The following is a 19304-nucleotide window of genomic DNA, read 5'->3' on the forward strand; positions in this document are numbered from 1 at the left end:
TTCTCTCTCAACGTTTATTTCTGGGCTTTCTTGGCTGTTCATATGTATAGGTTCTTTCAGGCCTGTCTCAACATCATGCAATGTGGGATTTATGATACCGTAACAGCAGGGATATTTACAAAGTGGACGGATTTGAGTATTTGTGAAGCTAGGAGATTGCACGACAAGTTCAAAGGAGAAACATTTTATGTCTCAAGTGCTCAGCCGTGAAGACTGGGAATCAAAACGTATGCACAATGGTCGTCTCCTCATTCCTTCCCATTCCCGAGCAGTGAAATGCTCCACTATTTAACTCCCCACCAAGCAACTAACCACATTTGATTGTCAGCTTGGCGCAATGTTACCCTCGCCTCCGAGTCACATAGTCTAAGCTGACACTCCAGTGCAGTGCTGGAAGTTGTTGCATTGTCAGAGGTGCCGTCCTTTGGATGAGACTTTAAACCGAGGTCCTGTCTGCCTGTTCAGCTGGATGTTAAAGATCCCATGGCAGTAATTGAAAATAGAAGGGAGTTTCTCCCGGTGTCGTGGCTAACACATCGCCCAAATAAAATTGGCCACTCATTCCATGGCTGTTTGTGGAACATTCCTTCATTTTTCCCACAAAATATACAGTCAAATCCACTTTACAGTATATCCTGTGAAGCGCTTCAAGAAGTCTTGATGATTCGATAAAGCGCTAGATCGAATGGAAGTATTATTATTACCTAAATGCTGTCAGGTGCAGGTAATGCTCATTGAGTAAATCACCAACTCAAGTGCTAAGTTTCCAAATATTTCAGGAAATTTCCATTATAAGCACTCACTGTCGCCTTTACTGACAATTTGGAGTTTTCTCACTCCTAGTTCCTAAAGAACTGTGCTTTGCAAAGAAATCAGGCTAAATATATAGCTTGTCACTACAGTAATGCTGGTAATAGACACCCTCTAAACAGCAACATTCATTCATAGGCACCATTTGCTGAGGCACTGCTTGTTTTTTTTAAAATACATTCTACACTGTTTATATGATAGCACTGTTGAATATTGAAAATAAAATATCCATTAAATGGGTGTTCCATTAAGAAGCTTTTACTGTTTAAGGACCAGCAAAAACATTTCCCAACTGATTATCAGAGAGCATTAATTTGTGTGTTTCCCATCTCATGTCCCTGCAGAGAATTGACCTAATTCGCTCAAGTGAACCATACGTGTGATGAGTGATGGGAAGCCTGAGAATCCTGCCTTTCTGTCTGGAAGTCATGTACTCAATTGCTTGAGGCTCCAGGCTGCCCTGATTTTTCACAACTCAATCGATACAGCTCCATGTTGTGCCGATATGCCATTTGCCATTGGGCAGTGCGTTCTTTACATATCCTGACTTGAACAATAAAAGTAATTATAATTTGTTCCAGCAACAGGCTACACTACTACTTGCTTCAGTTTTTATTGGTTTTCCAAAGTTATAAAGCTTCATGCACTGACTATGGTATAAGCCTAGATAGCGTCACTAAACTCTAGCCCTCCTTTGCGGCTCACTTCCCTTCCAAAAACCCCAAATAAATTCTCAGAATGTTTGTCACTGTGTTTCAACCTTGAATTTTCTTTTTTAAAAAACGGAGCCTCACATATAGATACTATTTTAAAAGCTCTCGTGCTCTCTATTGAATTTACAGAAGACATTCAAGGTTTTGATATTTACAAGCCTCTGCTTTTGTAGATTCAACAGTCGATACATTTTACAAAAACGATCTGGCGCACAAAGGACTTATTTTCTCTTCAGCAAAGCACTATTGTATTTTTGGTAGGGGTGGAGAGGGGTAAAAACCTACAAGTTGTGCACCATTCTACAGAGTCACTTAGTGGTGATATAGAAGACAAAACGTCAACTAAAAGCCCAAGACCAAACTGTTCTCTAGTGGAAGATTTAAAGTTCAGGATGACTAGTTTACTTGTCTTCAGCTAGTGTTCTAATAATGTCGCATGTTGAAAAAGCCCACGCTGGTCGGACTCTCCTTCACAGTCACTGTGACCAGGTTAGCTGTCACATCAGTGACAAATACATGTTCGATCAAGCTGCGGGTGGGCTTCCAGTCTTGGTTTGTCTGGACTGAAATGGACGGGTTTGCAACCGTGCTTGAAAATGAAGAGTCATGATCAGAATCTGAACTCATGGTCTCCTCGCCTGTGCTCAGTTCTGTTGGCACGTTGCTGCTCTGTTTGGGCGTTTCAGACGAGACCTCCTTTTTGTCGCTGTCCCTGATTTGGTTGTCAGCGTGATGGACTGCAGTGTTTATAGTCTCCCTATCTACTTTCATCCGATTCTCCTTCTCAACACCATGTTTCCCACTGCTCTCGCATAGTGCATGGCTACTGAGAGTTTGTGAATTTAACACGGCATTAGCAACGGTACGGGAATTCAATTCAGTTGAATTCAGTCCTGGAGTCCCAATGCTCCTTGAATTCACAATTGGCGAATTGTTGCTGTTGCTCTTTGAACCCAAATCAGGTAAATTTACTCCTGGGCCACTTAGACCCTTTGAATTCAGTCCTGCCTTGTTGGTACTCTGAAGCTTTAAGGCATGTAAATTTAATCCTGAATGAGCAGCGTTTGAAGCTTGCAAATTCCGACCGAGGCTGCTTGCACTCGGACTGTTCAGAATCGGGGAATTGGATCCTGGTTTAGCTGAAGTACAAAGGTTAGAATTGGTCTTCATCGGTGCCGCACTACTCAAGCTCTTGGAGTTGTGTAAATTGGATTCAGACTCAACAGAGCTCTTAGTATTTCCAGTGTTCTTATTTAACGCATGGTTAGTTTTCTCATTCGCTCCTTGTGAGGTCAGCACTCGAGCGCCTGCAGATTGCATTGCTGAGACAGGTTTATTCGGTACCAATGGACTGGCAGCACGAACTTTGGAAGAGTGCTGACCTATTCCTGTACGATTTGTGGTCTGCAAGGCTGACCTGGCTGAATTATTTATGGGTTTACCGAGTTTGGGTGAACTGAAGAGGCTTGATTTTAACACTCCAGTAGTTATACTTGGAGATTCCAAACTGCTCTTTTCTGATCCCACCTTATTCGCACTCCCAGATCCCTCTGGTTTTCTCACCTTTTCTTTTGACGATTCATCAGTTCCAGAGTCGCCGCTTGTGCCATTTCCGGACGTTTTTAAAGCTTTTCCTGGTTTGGTCTTTGTGTTCTTCCGATGGTCGGTGCGAATAATTTTGCTGGCCCGCTTCTTTTTGCCGGTGTCCTTTGCGTCCGCTTTCGTTTGGGAGACTTCGGTCTGAGTCCGTTTCTGCGCGATACGGTCTGGCTCTTCCCGGCGGTCGTTGCTCCTGGACACAGACTGGGTCTGATCATCACTTTCATCATCATCATCATCATCGTCATCCTCGTCATCCTCTTCCTCAGAAGAACTGCTGGATTTTGATGAAAGAGGGGCTTCTTGTTCCTACGGTCAGGATGGAGTAAAATGAAGAAAAATACTTGTTATTCATGGTTTGCCCCATAGAGTGAAACACACAGATCTTACTCAAGACACTTTTTGTTCCATTGTTGTTGACTGCACTAGGTTACCGCTTGCAAAATTCATTTTAAAAGTGGAAGATTACCGCCTTCTCAGTTTGCAGCTGGTGCAAAGTAGAAGACAGAATCTTTTCCAATAGGCAAATCTATTTTCAAAAGAAAGGCAGCAAGCAGTCAGCACAGTGGACACCTGCTTGCTTCATCACACTGTACATTTTTCTTATTTTGCTTTACAAAAAAGTGAGCGCACTTCAGAAGCTTGAGTTGGTACAGTCCCTTTAAAATCAAGGAAAATTTCACTCTTAATAAATAGGCCAGTGATATTTTATTTACGACCCTTAATAGAAGGCATGGCTGACTTTTAACTGAACTGAAATGTGACCAACAACAGGAGGCTCCAGTTATAATTCCTCGAATGAAACTCTGGGGGAAACGGTCGTTAAATATTTATGATAATGCTCTTTGCAGTCATGGCTGGGGTAAATCCTTATTCATTCCAAATTGGTATTAGTCTCCATTAGTTCTTTTCTACATAAAAAGTGACCAAGTATAAAATTCCTTTCATAAAAATTAAGGTGGAGCATTTACACTGGTAATCATACAAAATAAACTTGTGCAAACAAGATCTTGATTTAATGAAGAATGGAACCGCTCTATTGATCCAACTTAAATGTAACATTACTTTGTCTTGGGTGAATCCAAGGATCGTTTTGTTTGTATAGAGGAACATAAAAATGTACAGGACAAGACCACACAGTTGTGCATCCCAAAGCTCAAAAAATTAACATTAAGAATCTCTATTCTTTATACCCATGATTGGTACAAACCAAATATTCGCTGCTAGTTTGCCACAGAAGACAAAGGAAAATTGGAAACGTACCACATGCTTCCTTGGTCTGCCCCTAGGTCTCTTGCCTCGCTTGCGATTCTGCAGTTCTTTCTCCTGTTGGCTGTGATAAAGAAACTTATTTTTTTAAAACTTTTTACGTTTTACTTGTATCGTCCACAAAATATAGTCAATTCACTTCACAGTATATTCTGTGAATTGCTTTGAGATGTCTGGAAGATGCAATAAAGCGGTATATCAAACGCAAGGGTTATTATTATTATGTTCTAAAGGACTGGGTAGCCTTGTGGCTACTAGAAACTCCAGTCTTCTCATCAAGAGCACAGAGAAATCAAGGAAAAGGTGCAAGCAAATTATCAATATCAATTTGCAATCAGGGATAGTCTTTGGAAGATCCTAGTGCTTTGCAATCCGGCAGTATTGCAGACACCAATCCATCCTCTTGTTTGGAAACAAGGTGTCACACAGAAGACCAGAGGAGACAAGAGGGAACAGAGGGAAAGGAGGATAAAATATAGTAAAATGGAGTTCTCACCTCCTTTGAAAAGCGAGCAGGAGTCGTGGATCAAGAATATTTTCCTCTGGCTCCCAACTATTATGCCTAAAGGATAAAAAATGTATACAACACATTGTTAAAGTACGGAACAATGTAAGCTATTTTATTTTGTTAAGCACTTAACTTAATGCTTACTACTAATCCCATAAATGCAACTGTTAAATTACTAAAGTGATTTTTTGTTAATGAGTGCTTATAACAAGAAATTACAACGTGCAACCAAACCACCAAACTATATATAATCTGGCCAAAGATAAAGGCATGCATATGTGTTTGTGATAGGATTAAGAATTTCATACCTTAACAGAAAAACAGGATTCGAAATTAAGTCTGTTTTTATGAATATGTCAGAGTCTGGACTCTCTCAAGTGTTAAGTAAATAGAATAAATGTAGACCTGGATCAACTTTCTCTTCTCCTGCCCACATTTGTGTGCACTTCCAATTTCTGCTCATGCAAACACTAATCATGACAAACGAGTGTTAAAATGGTACCAACGAGAGGAAATCTAAAAGATTATAGAGTTCAAGTAGTAAGTCAGGAACATGAACAAGAGTTAAGAATTTACTGGATATTCATTTTAACTTGCTTTTTTTAAAAAAATACAGGAAAGCAGAGATTTTAGGTAAACTGACGTCAAAACTATCCCGAGGCTGTTTAACTTTTTATTTCTCAGGACGTTAATTCCCGAATCATAATTGCGGGTTTAACCCACGACAGATTATCTTAAAAATAGGATGTTAGCACCAGTTTTGTGGACAAATCCTTCAAACTCTTCAGGCACTAGGACCCTGGGGGTCACCCCCCCCCTTCTCCCAACCCCATCCCCATCCAGTTGTGTATCCCTTACAATTCCCCAACTGAAGCTTTAGATCTTTCCTGCAGAGCGATAGACGTGGTAATCAGAACTGGTTAACGTGTGGGTTAAATATTCCTTTTTAATTTTTCTGCTTTTACTGGAATGGATGATGGGCGAAGGAAAAGGCTGAAGGAGTATGCAGCAAAGTAACCTTCAGCACTGCACCAGTCTGGGTAAGCAAAAAAAACACACACATACACACACACACAGAGCTGAAATGAAGTGTGAATGAATGTTAAGAAAATAACCAGAGTTAGCAAGCAGAATGAGGCATCTTAGAGATAGGGGGGACGGGGGACGGGGGGACACAAACAAGGAAATCAGAGGAGAAATCAGAGGCAAAACTGAGCAAAGCGTAACCCGCAAAAAGGAAAGAAACCAGAACAGGGATGGATAGGAAAGAACTTTCCAATGAAAGATGAAGGAAATGGAAAGGTCTTTTCTAAAAACAATAAAGTCTAAGGAGGGAGGGAGGAACGGCAGCAGAAAGAAACTAAGGAATAAGGAAGAAATGGGGGGGGGGAATACACGGTTAACTTTTTTTTAAAATAGTGAAATACTCTGAAAACTGAATTATTCTTCCACCCTTGATTCCTTTCCTCCCTACCGCACACCCCATTGTACTCCACTACATGCCGGTCACTGGGAGATAGAGGAGTGGTGTGGATGGAGGGGAAAGTGTCCTGCCCTCTGTGGGACACTGGCCTGGGATCTGCCTGAGAGCACATAGGATGCATCAGCAAGTTGTCATGGTCAAACTTAGGTGTGGGCCTATGCCAATGCATTGTATTGCAGTGCAAAGATGTAGACAAGCCCAATAATAATAATAATCCTTGCATTTGATATAGCGCCTTATCACGTCTTTGAGACGTCTCAAAGTGCTTCACGGAATATATTGTAAAGTGAATTGACTGTATATTTTGTGGGCAGAGCGTGACACTCAATTGTGCACAGCGGTTTTCCCACAAACAGTCGTGGATTGAGGGACAACAACTGGGTTCCTGCATACTACTAGGTAAACAAGAGGCATGTAGAGTAACGAAACTTGCCCAACGTTTCATCCTGCCGGGAATCGAACCCAGGTCCTCTCGCTTGCGAGTGCTCTAACCACTAAGCTACTCCAATGTGTTAGCCTGCCTTCTGGTTGCTCAGCCTTGCCATTCAGGCTACTTGAGAGGAGATAAATTGTGCTGGTGGTTTTATGGCACTCACTCTATACATCTCCACAGTGGTCTCTGATTAACTGGCTTCAAAAAATCTCTACTCCCACTACAAACTTTCTTTGCTGTTTCTTGAGCAAAGTTGAGAACACAGTGTATGATAAGACTAAGATGTATTTTACAGTCAATTTATTTTACAGTATATTCCATGAAGCGCTTTGAGACACCTTGAAGACGTGATTAAAGCACTATAAAGGCAAGGATTATTATTTTGATTAAATTGAGTCTGTGTAGCTCTGCTTAGGGCAATTCAGGTTGGAGTTGCTTAATTTCATGCACTCGTGGATAGTGGAAAAAGGCCGGTCCCAATTGGCTAACCAGCTGCTTGGGTGGTGGGGAAGGGGAGGGCATGACCTGGACCTGGACCTCAAAGAGAAACTGATGACATCCTTCTTGTTCCAAATTCTGAATCTACTGGTGTAAGGTGATCCATACAGGAATCCATCAAGTCATGAAGACCATTGTGGGTCTCAAATCCACGCTTGATTGCACTGATCACTGGGGAGCAATCTGCTCTAACACTCCCCGTAGCACACCTGTTATTGTAATTCTCTCTGCTAGCTGAGAAAATGTCCATGCACTTCTACAGGAACAACCACTCGTCCCCATTTGTCAGTTGTCTGTCATTCAGAGTAAAATGAAGTAAAACCTACTGGGAGCAGTAGCAGATAAGTTTTTTCTGAAGAGCCACAAAATGTTAGCAATGTGTAATAATAATCTTTGCATTTGAAATAGCACCTTATCAAATCTTTGAGAGGTCTCAAAGCACTTTTCCAGAGTATACTGTAAAGTGAATTGACTGTATATTTGTGGAAGATACATCCTACCAGTTATGAATGGGAAGTTGGGGGGAAGTGTAGGAGGGAGTAGAAATAACGGAGTGGTGGTGGCAGACTGGTTCAAGAGGGATGATAAATAAGCAACAGCTCCATACCTAAAGCTTGGTACAGGGCTGTAAATCATTGCAGCTCCACCCTAACATAACAGAGAAGCGATTTAGGAATGTGGGAGGTGGGGGTTGGTTGAGGGTGCTTTTCTTAGATGCAACCAGGCTAAACTATGTGCAGCATTCAAAAGATATAGAACACAAATGCCTCTGGTTATATCTCATTATTCAGAATTTGCCTGATTGGGGGAAGGGGAAGGGTTTTAGTATATGCTGCCGTGTTTATATAATGCTAAACATATGGTATTAATAGCAACTAGTCTAGGAACAGCATTTTGTCTGAATTTACAAAAAATGGGATTGTAAACCTCAAAATTTTCACTATTTTTAAATTTGCCTGGTGTGGAATCCACACACACACACACACACACACAAATCATCCAAGTGAGTGTTTCTTTGTTAAATATTCACTGTAGGCAACTAATCTTGAAGAGGAAGGAAAAAAAATCAAACGAGTTCCCTGTGGGTAGGGAAGATTTGCAACAGCGTGAACGAAAAGGAGTGAAATAAACCGAAGAATTCGGAGAAGAGAGATAATGTTACATTGCAGGCTGCTTGGTAAATGACTGGTTATCAACTCATCAAAACTAGAGAGTAGCCCCAGGTTAGTTGGTAAGTGGAATTTTCCAGCTTGGACTCCATTTCTGCAGTTGCTTAGGACGGAATATAGGATTCTGGTGGCACCAGTGTATACAGAGAGAGAGAGAGAGAGAGTACAATGGTCTTAGGGATCTAGGAGTGGAACTAACCTTTCCTTGTTCCGCTTGGATAGAAAACTAAAATTTTCTGTCTAGGGAGCTTAGTCTCAGCACAACCCCCTCTCCCTTCTCCTCTCTCTCTCTCTGCCTTACCCCTTACCCCCCAATCCCCCCACCATCCCACACCATGCTCCTCCCAGCTCCACTCTCATCTCCTGTTGCATCCAATGTCGCTGCTTCCAGGGAGAGGGGGAAGAGAGAGAGAGAGAGAGAGAGAGAGGGGGGGGGAGAGAAAGAGGAGGGAGAGAGAACCATTCTCAACACCAAACCAACTGGCCACCATATGTTGCAACAGAAAAAAATTGGGTGGACTGCAGCTTAACACAATACAATGTCAGCAACATACATCTTGTGCCTCTCGACTCCCCCACCCACTGACCACAGCAGGATCAACCCGAATTGTCTTAAGGATCGTTATCTGTGCTTTTTTTCCCCCTACACACACACACACACACAAAAAAAAAATCAATACATTGTTTGAAAGGAGTTGCTCGCTGGAGTGAGGTGGAGGGGAAAAAAAAGAGTAGGTGGGTGGCACAGCCCCTATTGTGAAGCCACCTGATTCGCAGCAACAACAAAAAAACTCCCCACACAAAAATAATCCCTTAATTGCACATACACTGTCTTGCAAAAAAAAAGGATCTACCCATTTTTTTTTCGACAAGAACCCCCCCCCCCAAAAAAAAAGCAGCTTTGCAACGCCAGGGAAAATAAAACGTAACGCGTGAGAAATCAACCGCTTTTTTACACACACACACACATATATATATATATAAATACATATAAAGATATATGTTTATATATATATATGTGTATATAAAGAAGACTTTAAAATAAACGAATCGTGCGCGTTTGCAAAGAGAAGAGAACGAGGGTTGTTTTTCTTTTTTAAAAAAAAAGAAATTTGGACCCTGCAAATTGTTTCCATGAAAGTCGGAATGAATGGGACTCGAGGCAGGAAAAGTCGCAAAAGAAAGTCCATCCGAAAACGGTAAGAAAACAAAAGATTCTCATGATTTGAGCAGCCCGCGTGCGTGCAATGTATATATATATATATGTATATATTAAAAAAGCGAGAGGTTTGGGGTCGAAAAAGTAGTTGCCATTCGAAACACAGATCTGCAGCAATAAATTTAGAGGCATCAAAAAAAAAAGCGAGACGTTTGGGGGTCGAAAAAGTAGTTGCCATTCGAAACACAGATCTGCAGCAATCATGTTTTTTTAAAAAAAACTCCCCCCCCACCACCCAAAAAAAAAAAACCAGTAGAAAAAGATTCACAACCAAAAGTCATTCACAGGATGTCAGTGCAGATCTGCACAGATCTTCGTTCACAGGAGCTCTGCAGTAACGTGGAAAGTGAGCACTCAAAATGATGGGTTTTGAAAAGAAAGTTCGCTTCACTCGGAACATCAGTGAGACACACAGCACATAAAAGTTGAAGGCACATTCCGCTCACATGGTCCTATGTTTTTTTTTACACACACACACACACACACCCGCAGCAAATTATTTCTTTTTTAAAAAAAGTGTCCTTTCAGCTGCAGACACACGACCTGAGAGGCACGTTTACATCTTTTGATAGGTGATGAGGAGGGTGTGTGTGTGTGGGGAAGGGGGGAGTGGGGAAGGGGGGAGATGAAAGAGTTACTGCACTCAACTGGGGGGGGGGGGGGGGGGGGAGAGAGGGGAACCGAAAATGGGAACATAAATTAGTATTTCCAAAGCACTGTGTACCTTTGTTTTTAAAAAAAATTAAGACGAGCTGCACAGAAGTCGTGGTTGACTAAGCCAGAGTTTCCATGTAAAATTGTACAAAGAAAGTTATTACAATAGGCAAGAAACTGAATGGGGGAGATGGGGGGGGGGGGGGGGGAGGGGGTGTAGAGAAATAGCATTGATAGAAATTAGCTCCAATTAAGTAAATGGGGAGGGGGTTGGTGGGTGGGTGGGTGGGGAATGCCCCCTCCCCTCCCCAAAAAAATTTGTGCATTAAAAATGTGGACAAACACCGACAAATCGAGATCAAAAAGGGGGTGCATTTGGAAACTATAACAGTCAAAGGGGATTTGTGTGTGGTGTGTGTGTGTTTTTTTATTCTTTTTCTTTTTTTAAAAAAAACCCATCCACCCACCGCAAAAAGTGGCAGTGGAACAAAACAAAGAAGTGGAAGATTTTTGAATATATACATATATATAGATAGATAGATATCTACACGATTTTAAAAAAAAAAGAGGTGTGGGGGGGGGGGTGGTTGGTGGGGGTGGGGGGGGGAGAGGGAGAAATATGAAGGAGGGGTGGGTTGAAAAAGATAGATAGATAGATAGATAGATAGATAGATAGATAGATAGATAGATAGATAGATAGATAGATAGATAGATAGATAGAACAGAGACATGTGTGTGTGTGTGTGTGTGTGCAATAAAAATAAAATGCAACAAAATGCACTAAAGAGTAAAAGAAAAACGTGAGAGAGATGGGGAGGGAGGGAGGGAGGGAGGAAGGAAAAGAAGGGAAAGAAAGAAAGAAACAAAGGAGGGAAGCTCTGAAGCCGGAGCCGGCTGGAGTTGGGGAGCACGCTGCTCCTGTTGTTGTATTGTTCAAACCTGATGCCACTCACTTGGAAGACCACCCTCGCCACTTCACCAAGTACTCCAGCTTCCCCTGCAACCGCACACACAGGACACACAGGCATGAAAACCAAACCCCCTGCCCAACACCCCCCCCAAACACCCCCCAAACACCAACCCCAACCACCCCCCAAACACCAACACCCCCCAAACACCAACACCCCCCCAAACACCCAACACCCCCCAACACCCCCCCAACACCAACACCCCCCCCCCAACCATCCCCCAAACACCAACACCCCCCCAACACCCAACACCCCCCAAATACCAACACCCAACACCCCCCCCCCCAACCACCCCCAAACACCAACACCCCCCCCCCAACACCCCCCAACACCCCCCAACCACCCCCAAACACCAACACCCCCAAACACCCAACACCCCCCAACACCCAACACCCCCCAACACCCAACACCCCCCAACACCCCCAACCACCCCCAAACACCAACACCCCCAAACACCAACACCCCCAAACACCACCCCCCCCCAACACCACCACTCGCCAAACACAACCCCCCCCAACCAACGCCCACCCCCCCAACAACACCATCCCCAAACACCCCCAATCCAACCAACCCCCCAAAAAAACTCTTCTCTTTTTTCTAACCCCCCCCCACTCCCCACACACACACAAAAAGAAACAATGAACCTTCACAGGTTTGCCTCCCCCCCCCCCCACCACACTCCCCCCACCCACACACTCCCCCCCCCCCACCACACTCCCCCCCACCACACACACCCCCCCCCCCACACTCTCCCCACACACACTCCCCCCCCACACACTCCCCCCCCCCCATCCATCCTTTTTTTTCCCGCAAATGCGAAAGACTCCCCGATTTCTCCGTTCTCTCACCTTCCTCAGTCTTTTCCTGAGGATACATTCCGCGGCGAAAACTTGCTCACCCACAGCGCTCAGCTCCTCCATCCTCCTCCCTTCCTCCCTCTTCCCTCCTCCTCCTCTTCTCTCTCTCTCCCCGTGTGTGTGTGTGCGAGCGAGTGACTGAGTGTACGCGCGCGTGCGAGTGGCTCTCCAGCTCGAGCGCGCAGCGGTTCCTCGCGCTCTTGTTCGTCCGCTCTCGGCCACCACCCTCCTTCCACGCCGGCCCCCGAGCGTGCCCGACGTCACCCGGCCCCTCCCCCCCCGACCCAGGGGAGTCGACCAATGGCGTGGCGAGCGGGGTGACCGTTGCCAGGCACGGGGTCAGCGGTTGCCAGGGGGATGGGGCAGATGAAAGGAGCGGAGCCGACGGCGGGCGGGTTAACCCCTGGCGCGCCGCCCGCACGGCCCCCTCACCCCGTCCTCCCTCCCGCCCGCCCGCCCGCCCTCTGCCGTCAAATCATTCAGCAGTCGGAATGGGGGGAAGACAAAGGATAAACAGGTTAAAAAAAAACACGGTGGTGGGGGGGAGAGGAGGGGGAGTGAGTGAGTGAGAGTGCGCGTGGTGCTGGTGGGGGGGGGGGGGGGGTGGAAGAGGTCCAAAAAAAAATAAGATTTATTAGATGTAAAACGTGCTCACAAGCGCGGATACCTTTATTTATCTCCTCCCCCCCCCCCACCACACACACACACAGCCCCCACCCACTCCCTCCCTCCCTCCACATCCCCCCCACTCACCCAACCCCCCTCCCTCCATACCCTCCCCCCACTCGCCCACCACCACCCCACCCCCTCCTACACACACACCACACCACCCCCCCCCCCCCCACTCCACTCTCCACACACACACACACACACACGCCACAAAGATTCATTCAAGTTGCTCTCAACTTGTTGGAAAGGACAATAAACCTCCTACACCCCCCCCTCCCCACACACACCACCTCCCCCCCCCCCCCACCCCCCCACACCACACCACCCCCCCACACACACACCACCCCCACCACCCCCCCCACACACACACCACCCCCCCCCCCACACACCACCCCCCCCCCACCCCCCCACACACACCCACCCCCCCCACACACACACCACCCCCCCACACACACACCACCCCCCCACACACCACCCCCCCCCCCCACACACACCACCCCACCACACACACACACACTCCCCCCCCCCCCCCCCTCCACAAATGCTAAGACTTGTTTCATTGGCAAAACGTACGGATTTTCGTTTCGTGTTATTTTTTTGGAGGCAAAAATAATATATATATATATATATACACCAGCACATATATATATTTATATAATTATATATATGCGTTTATATACGATTTATATTTATACACAATTCGCCGCTTTTTATGTTATTTTGTTTTTACATCCTCTCTTTGATCAAAAGTTTGCTCACAAATCTCTCTCCCAACCCCCCCCCCCACCCTGTGCATTTTTTTTTCAAAAAAAGAAACAAAAGCAGAAAGAAACCCCACCCCCACACACACAAAAAAAACACAATAAATAGTACTTATTTTATTATGCTTTTATTGACTTCTTACTCGTGGAGTTTTGTAGCATTTCGGGAAAGTTACACACAGAACTGTTGCCTTGTTGATTAAACACTCCTGTCCTTGCCTGAAATGCAAGAATAAAGCGGCGTCCAACTAAGTTAAAATAAAGCATTCCCAGGTAACGCAACATTTGCTTAACCGGAAGAGGTCCCCCTGCAAATCCGGCGTAAAACATGATAAAATATTCATTCTTGTCACCATTAGTGAGCTTTGAGGGTTTCGGAAATGAGGACAGCACGTATAAATCATTCAATCCCATTGTTTCGCGAGGTTATTATAATCCGAATAGATCGAATGTACACAAATCTTTTTTTTTCCATCAAATTCAATCTGAATACTCACGGTCTAGCTTACTGGGTTGGTGGTATCCACAATATTCTTTTTTTTCTTGAAAACCTCAATTTTACTGATCTGCAGGATCCTGTAGGAGTCCTGTAGCTCAGTGGTTAGAGCACTCGCTTTGCAAGCGAGAGACCCGAGTTCAATTCCAGGCAGGTCAAGGCGAAACGTTGGGCAAGTTTCCTTACTCCACACACAGCCCAATAATAATCCCTCCAAAACAATAATAAATTGGTCATTTTCAATCTACGACTGTTTGTGGGACATTGCTGAGCACAATTGGCTGCCGCGTTCGCCCACAAATATTCAGTCAATTCACTTTACAGTGTGTTCTGTGAAGCGCTTTGGGACGTCCTCCCGACGTGAAAAGCGCTATATCAAATGCAAGGATTATTATTATCTAGATTAGTGTATTAGATTAGTTAATGGTTATCTTCAATTCACATGGCAATACTACAATTTGTTTTCGTCCGTGCAAAGGAGTAGACGGAAACAAATGTTAGTTATTGCCATGCACTTGAAGATAACGATTAACTAATCTAATATCTTTTTTTTAATTTCCGGGGCAGGGCACAAATTTGTTTTTAACTTCTGGGGCAGGCGACATGCCCTCCATCCGACTTGATGTAAGGTTTTGTCGCCTGGAAGTCTTTAATGGTCTTCAAAATATTGGGGAAGGGTGAATAGACTGGGTCTTCAAAATATTCAAAATATTGGGGAAGGGTGAATAGACTGGGTGAATAGCGTAAAGAATTAAAGTCAACCGCATAGAATAAAATACCTTCCCCCCTCCTTTATTCCACCAGTCCATCCCTCCCATGGATTTGTAGGTTTATTCTCTTAGTCTCATTTTACCCAAGTGGCTAGTCTTCACTTTGTATATGGCGAGGGGGTGACATTGGGTAACAATTGGGAACCTGAACCCTTGGTTGATTTTTCCTCTCCTGAGCCCTGGGGCACCAAGGCCAGTTATAGCTTCTAACTGCTGGCTGCTCTTTTGATGAGATAACAAAGCACAAAGCGGGATCTAAACGCGAAATCTACTGTTCTGTATGCCTAGAGGGTTTTATTTAACAACTGAGTCATCAAGGAAAGCTGAGACTGGTTATTGTTACGTGTTATTATTTACAAATTTTGTTATCCAAATGACAATTGTTTCGGTATTTGTTTCGTTATTTACGCTAGCCATTGATTCAAAATTGTTGATGTGATAATAGTTTGAAACATTTGAAAAGAAAAAAAATATATAAAATGATATGGGGAAAGTCCAGGGGAATGTAACTAAATTACACCCAAATTCAAATAAATGGCTGCTCATCTCAATGATGTTTATCAGATGATGCTGTTGCAGATTGCCTATAAAACAACCTTCACTTCATTTTTAATCAACTTTATTTGTAAAGCTCTTTAAGATGTTTGTTATGTGAAAAATGCTATATAAATCAAGTTATTGTGATTCAACAGATAGTTTTTTGCAGAAAGCTTTCTTCTGCAATGAAACATTCTATGAATCATAAACAGCTATATGATGGCACATATGACTTTGTCTGTTCACTTTTGAGACAAAGGTCAAATTCAGCCCCAAATGATTGATAATATTAAAAGTTATTCTTTGCACATCATATACTGCAGTGCCTTAAATTAAAAACACCTCACACAGATTACTGCCACAAACTAGTTGGGCCCAATTGCATGTTTCTGTGCTGTTTTACTCTATGTATATATCTCTACATAACTTCATACAAGTAAGTTACTTACTGTATTTGTAATATAGTGGCTGCTAATCTCCCATCAACAAAATCCCAAGAACAGCAATGAGATGAATGACCAGTAAATCTATGAGCTAGTGAATTTGGATTGAATAAAGTCCTCTTTCTCTGTTTCTTGTTAAAGTTCAAAGAGTCTTACTTGTGTGTGGGAAGTTCTTTGAAGTGCTTTGAGATGTCCTCCTTATGTGAAAGGCGTAATATAAATATAAATTGTTGTTGAGAGGGAGGAAAAAGAAAGAGTACCCATAAAGGATTGAAATAATGAAAATTTAGCGACAGAAGAATATTGTACTGTTTTGGGTTGATTGACTTTGAAATTCATACAGAGCTTCTATGAAGAGGTTTCTTCTAGGAAACAGAGTGGGTAAGGTGAAAACTCCACCGTAGGGTAAGTTCTGTCAGGGTTTGATGATTGAAAATCATTTTCTCATTCCATACTTTCTTGTGTTATAATACTTGGGGCATTAAGTCATGTAAGTAGTGCAAAACAGTGATAGCTACAGTTCAGCACTCCAGGAAGCAAGAAACAACCCTCTTGACTGCAGATAATAAATTGGCTCTTTGCTAGCCCAGACATTTTGCTTGGAATGTCAAAAACTATGGCTCATAAACTGTCAATGAAGTCCTGTTTCACAGTCATTAAAGCATTCCTTCATTGTCAAAGAGCTTTCATCATTTGCAGCACAGGGATACACACACACAAAAAACAAGTCTGAGAAGAGGTAACCAGTTAGGTGAATGCCATGTCCATTACCCACAGAATCCGTGAGGAGATGAGGAATCAGTTCCACAATGTCAAGGAGTCCAGCAAACATAAATTTGTCTTCAACTTTCGGGCAACAAAGAAGATGAAAAAAAAGTCTTGCTGAATGTGAACAAGCTTTGGCGGAACATTTTCATTCTGAGCGTATGCATATCACAAGGGATAAATCTGGTAAGTGACTTCCCTCTACATCATGTTGAGCACCTCACCTTAATTGATAATGAAATGTATCCTACAGCAGTGGTTTGAAACCATGATTACTTGTTTTATGGACAAATGGTTCTTCTTTACAGTAGCTACATAGACACAATACTATGTGAGTGTATATACCTCTCCTCTCCACAGAAGAACCTGGACTGTGGAAAACAGAGTACCATTGCACGACACATCACTCGAGGAGCCGAATATCAATGCATTACTACAGCACCAGCAAATATGCAGTAACTAATAACTCCACAAATGAGTGAATCACCACCATGGGAGCACTGAAAAAAGCCCAGAAATAACATCTCTATTAGGTGACCGTGTATTGAGGAGGGCAAGGCGATGTTGAAGGAGGAATGCTTGACAATTGTCAGTAGGCTGGATTCAATATGTTGGAGAACCAATAAGGTATCACCAATGTTGTATCCATTGTCTACAATATGATGGACAAACATATTGGAAGGATGGAGAAATGTCAACTGATGGAAACCTCATTGTTCCAAAAGATGAACAACATGGAAGAGAGGAATTGGTTCAATTTGCTTTATCTCACGTTGGGAAGTCGAAGCTCAAATAAACCCTGTAATTCACAATTGGACAATTTTGAAGAGAGATCGCAATCAACTATGTGGAAAAGCATTTTTGACCTTATGGATCTACAGTGGTTATTTTAATTAATGGACAATTATGGAATTTCAGGGACACTCTTAAAAAAATTAATGGCTAGGACCAAAATATCAGATAAAAAAATAACACTTCAGAGCTGTTTACCTATCTTGTGTTATGAACAGGGAAATCAGATTCTTGTTGGAATGTGCCATTAACATATACATTTCTCAGTTGCCATGTTATATTTTCTATATTGTACCCTCTTCCCATTTGTGTGTACTGAACCTTCACTTTAGTAAATAAACAAGTGTAACAGCAATATTATTTAACCTTTGTGGTTGAGTAAACTCTTACTCTACTTAATAAAATAAGATGTTTGTTCTTTTGTTTTAAAAATAAAGAAAAATAGACTCTCACACTTTATTAATCAAGTGACCTTGCTTTATTATTTTCTTCAAACTGTATTTTTCACAATTTCTGAGATGCATGTCTGTTGTGCTTCTCATTTGATGTGTTTTTGAACCTCAGATGTTTGTTCTTCCCTTCAGTTCAGTGTTATAATAAAGTAAATACATTATGAGAAATGAATGTTTTTACATATACATATGGCCTCACCTCCTCCGTATGTATATTGCACTGTGTTATACAGTATGTATATTGTCCCACTGTGTATTGTCTTGTTTATATTGCATTTGTAGATGCATTGTGTGACGTATCTGTGTGTATTGCACTGAGTACATCCAGTGCTTGATTCCACTGTGTACATGCGGCGTGTGGATTCCACTGTTTACAAGCAGTGTGTGGCCTGGCTGTGTATGACTGTGTACATGCAGTATGTGTTTTGCACTGAGTACATGCAGAGAGTATCTTGTAAAGTGTACATACAGTGCATTGATTGCAGTGTGTACAAGCAGTGCATGACCTCCCAGTGTATCTTACACTGTAGTTACAGCGTGTGGATTGTGGTGTGTACATAATAATAATAATAATCCTTGCATTTGATATAGCACCTTCTGACGTTTTTGAGATGTCTCAAAGCGCTTTGCAGAATATACTGTAAAGTGAATTGACTATATTTTATGGGCGATACATGGGGTGCGTGGATTACAATGGACAAGCAATGTGTGGATTGCACGGCGTACATGCAGTGTATGACCTTCCTGTGTATCTCGCACAGTGTACCTGCAATGAATGGATTCCACTCCACATATTCTTTTTTTATGTTACCACTCCATTCCACCGTGTACATACAAGGCATGGGTGGATTGCCTTTGTGGATTGCACTGTCCAGTGAGTGAGTGAGTGGATTGCACTGTCTGCATGCAGAGAGTGAGTGAGTGGATTGCACTGTCTGCATGCAGAGAGTGAGTGGATTGCACTATGTACATGCAGTGAGTGAGTGGATTGCATTGTGTACATGCAGAGAGTGAGTGGAATGCATTGTGTACATGCAGAGAGTGAGTGAGTGATTGCACTGTGTACATGCAGTGAGTGAGTGAGTGGATTGCACTGTGTATATATGAGGTGAGTGAATGAATGGATTGCATTGTGTACATGCAGTGAGTGGATTGCACGGTGTACATGCAGTGAGTGAGTGGATTGCACTATGTACATGCAGTGAGTGAGTGGATTGCATTGTGTACATGCAGAGAGTGAGTGGAATGCATTGTGTACGTGCAGTGAGTGAGTGGATTGCACTGTGTACATGCAGTGAGTGAGTGGATTGCACTGTGTATATGAGGTGAGTGAATGAATGGATTGCATTGTGTACATGCAGTGAGTGAGTGGATTGCATTGTGTACATGCAGAGAGTGAGTGGAATGCATTGTGTACAGAGAGTGAGTGATTGCACTGT

General features: G+C 43.1%; 1 protein-coding gene and 1 long non-coding RNA gene across 2 annotated transcripts; one reads left to right on the top strand and one right to left on the bottom strand.

Moving 5' to 3' along the window:
• Positions 1–608: 608 nt before the first annotated feature.
• Positions 609–12287, bottom strand: cbx2 (chromobox homolog 2 (Drosophila Pc class)). Its single transcript, XM_042342444.1, has 5 exons — positions 12172–12287; positions 11309–11352; positions 4888–4953; positions 4386–4455; positions 609–3431 (listed from the first exon to the last, which is right to left on the bottom strand). The coding sequence occupies exons 1-5, from the start codon at positions 12241–12243 to the stop codon at positions 1947–1949; spliced, it is 1737 nt and encodes a 578-aa protein (XP_042198378.1). The 5' UTR covers positions 12244–12287; the 3' UTR covers positions 609–1946.
• Positions 12288–12635: 348 nt separating this feature from the next.
• On the top strand, positions 12636–17850 carry LOC103175505. The gene is made up of 3 exons (XR_006085620.1): positions 12636–12697; positions 16634–16807; positions 16982–17850. It is a non-coding gene; the product is annotated as an uncharacterized LOC103175505 (long non-coding RNA).
• Positions 17851–19304: the final 1454 nt, after the last annotated feature.

The sequence above is a fragment of the Callorhinchus milii genome, unplaced genomic scaffold, assembly GCF_018977255.1.
Source record: "Callorhinchus milii isolate IMCB2004 unplaced genomic scaffold, IMCB_Cmil_1.0 Scaffold20, whole genome shotgun sequence".
NCBI lineage: Eukaryota > Metazoa > Chordata > Chondrichthyes > Chimaeriformes > Callorhinchidae > Callorhinchus > Callorhinchus milii.

Coding starts and splice junctions, on each gene's coding strand:
- cbx2 (XM_042342444.1), bottom strand. CDS start 12,243: ATGGAGGAGCTGAGCGCTGTGGGTGAGCAAGTTTTCGCCGCGGAATGT. Junction 4,954..11,308: donor TGGCGAGGGTGGTCTTCCAA/GTGAGTGGCATC, acceptor TTTATCCTTTAG/GCATAATAGTTGGGAGCCAG. Junction 3,432..4,385: donor GCAGACCAAGGAAGCATGTG/GTACGTTTCCAA, acceptor TCCTGACCGTAG/GAACAAGAAGCCCCTCTTTC.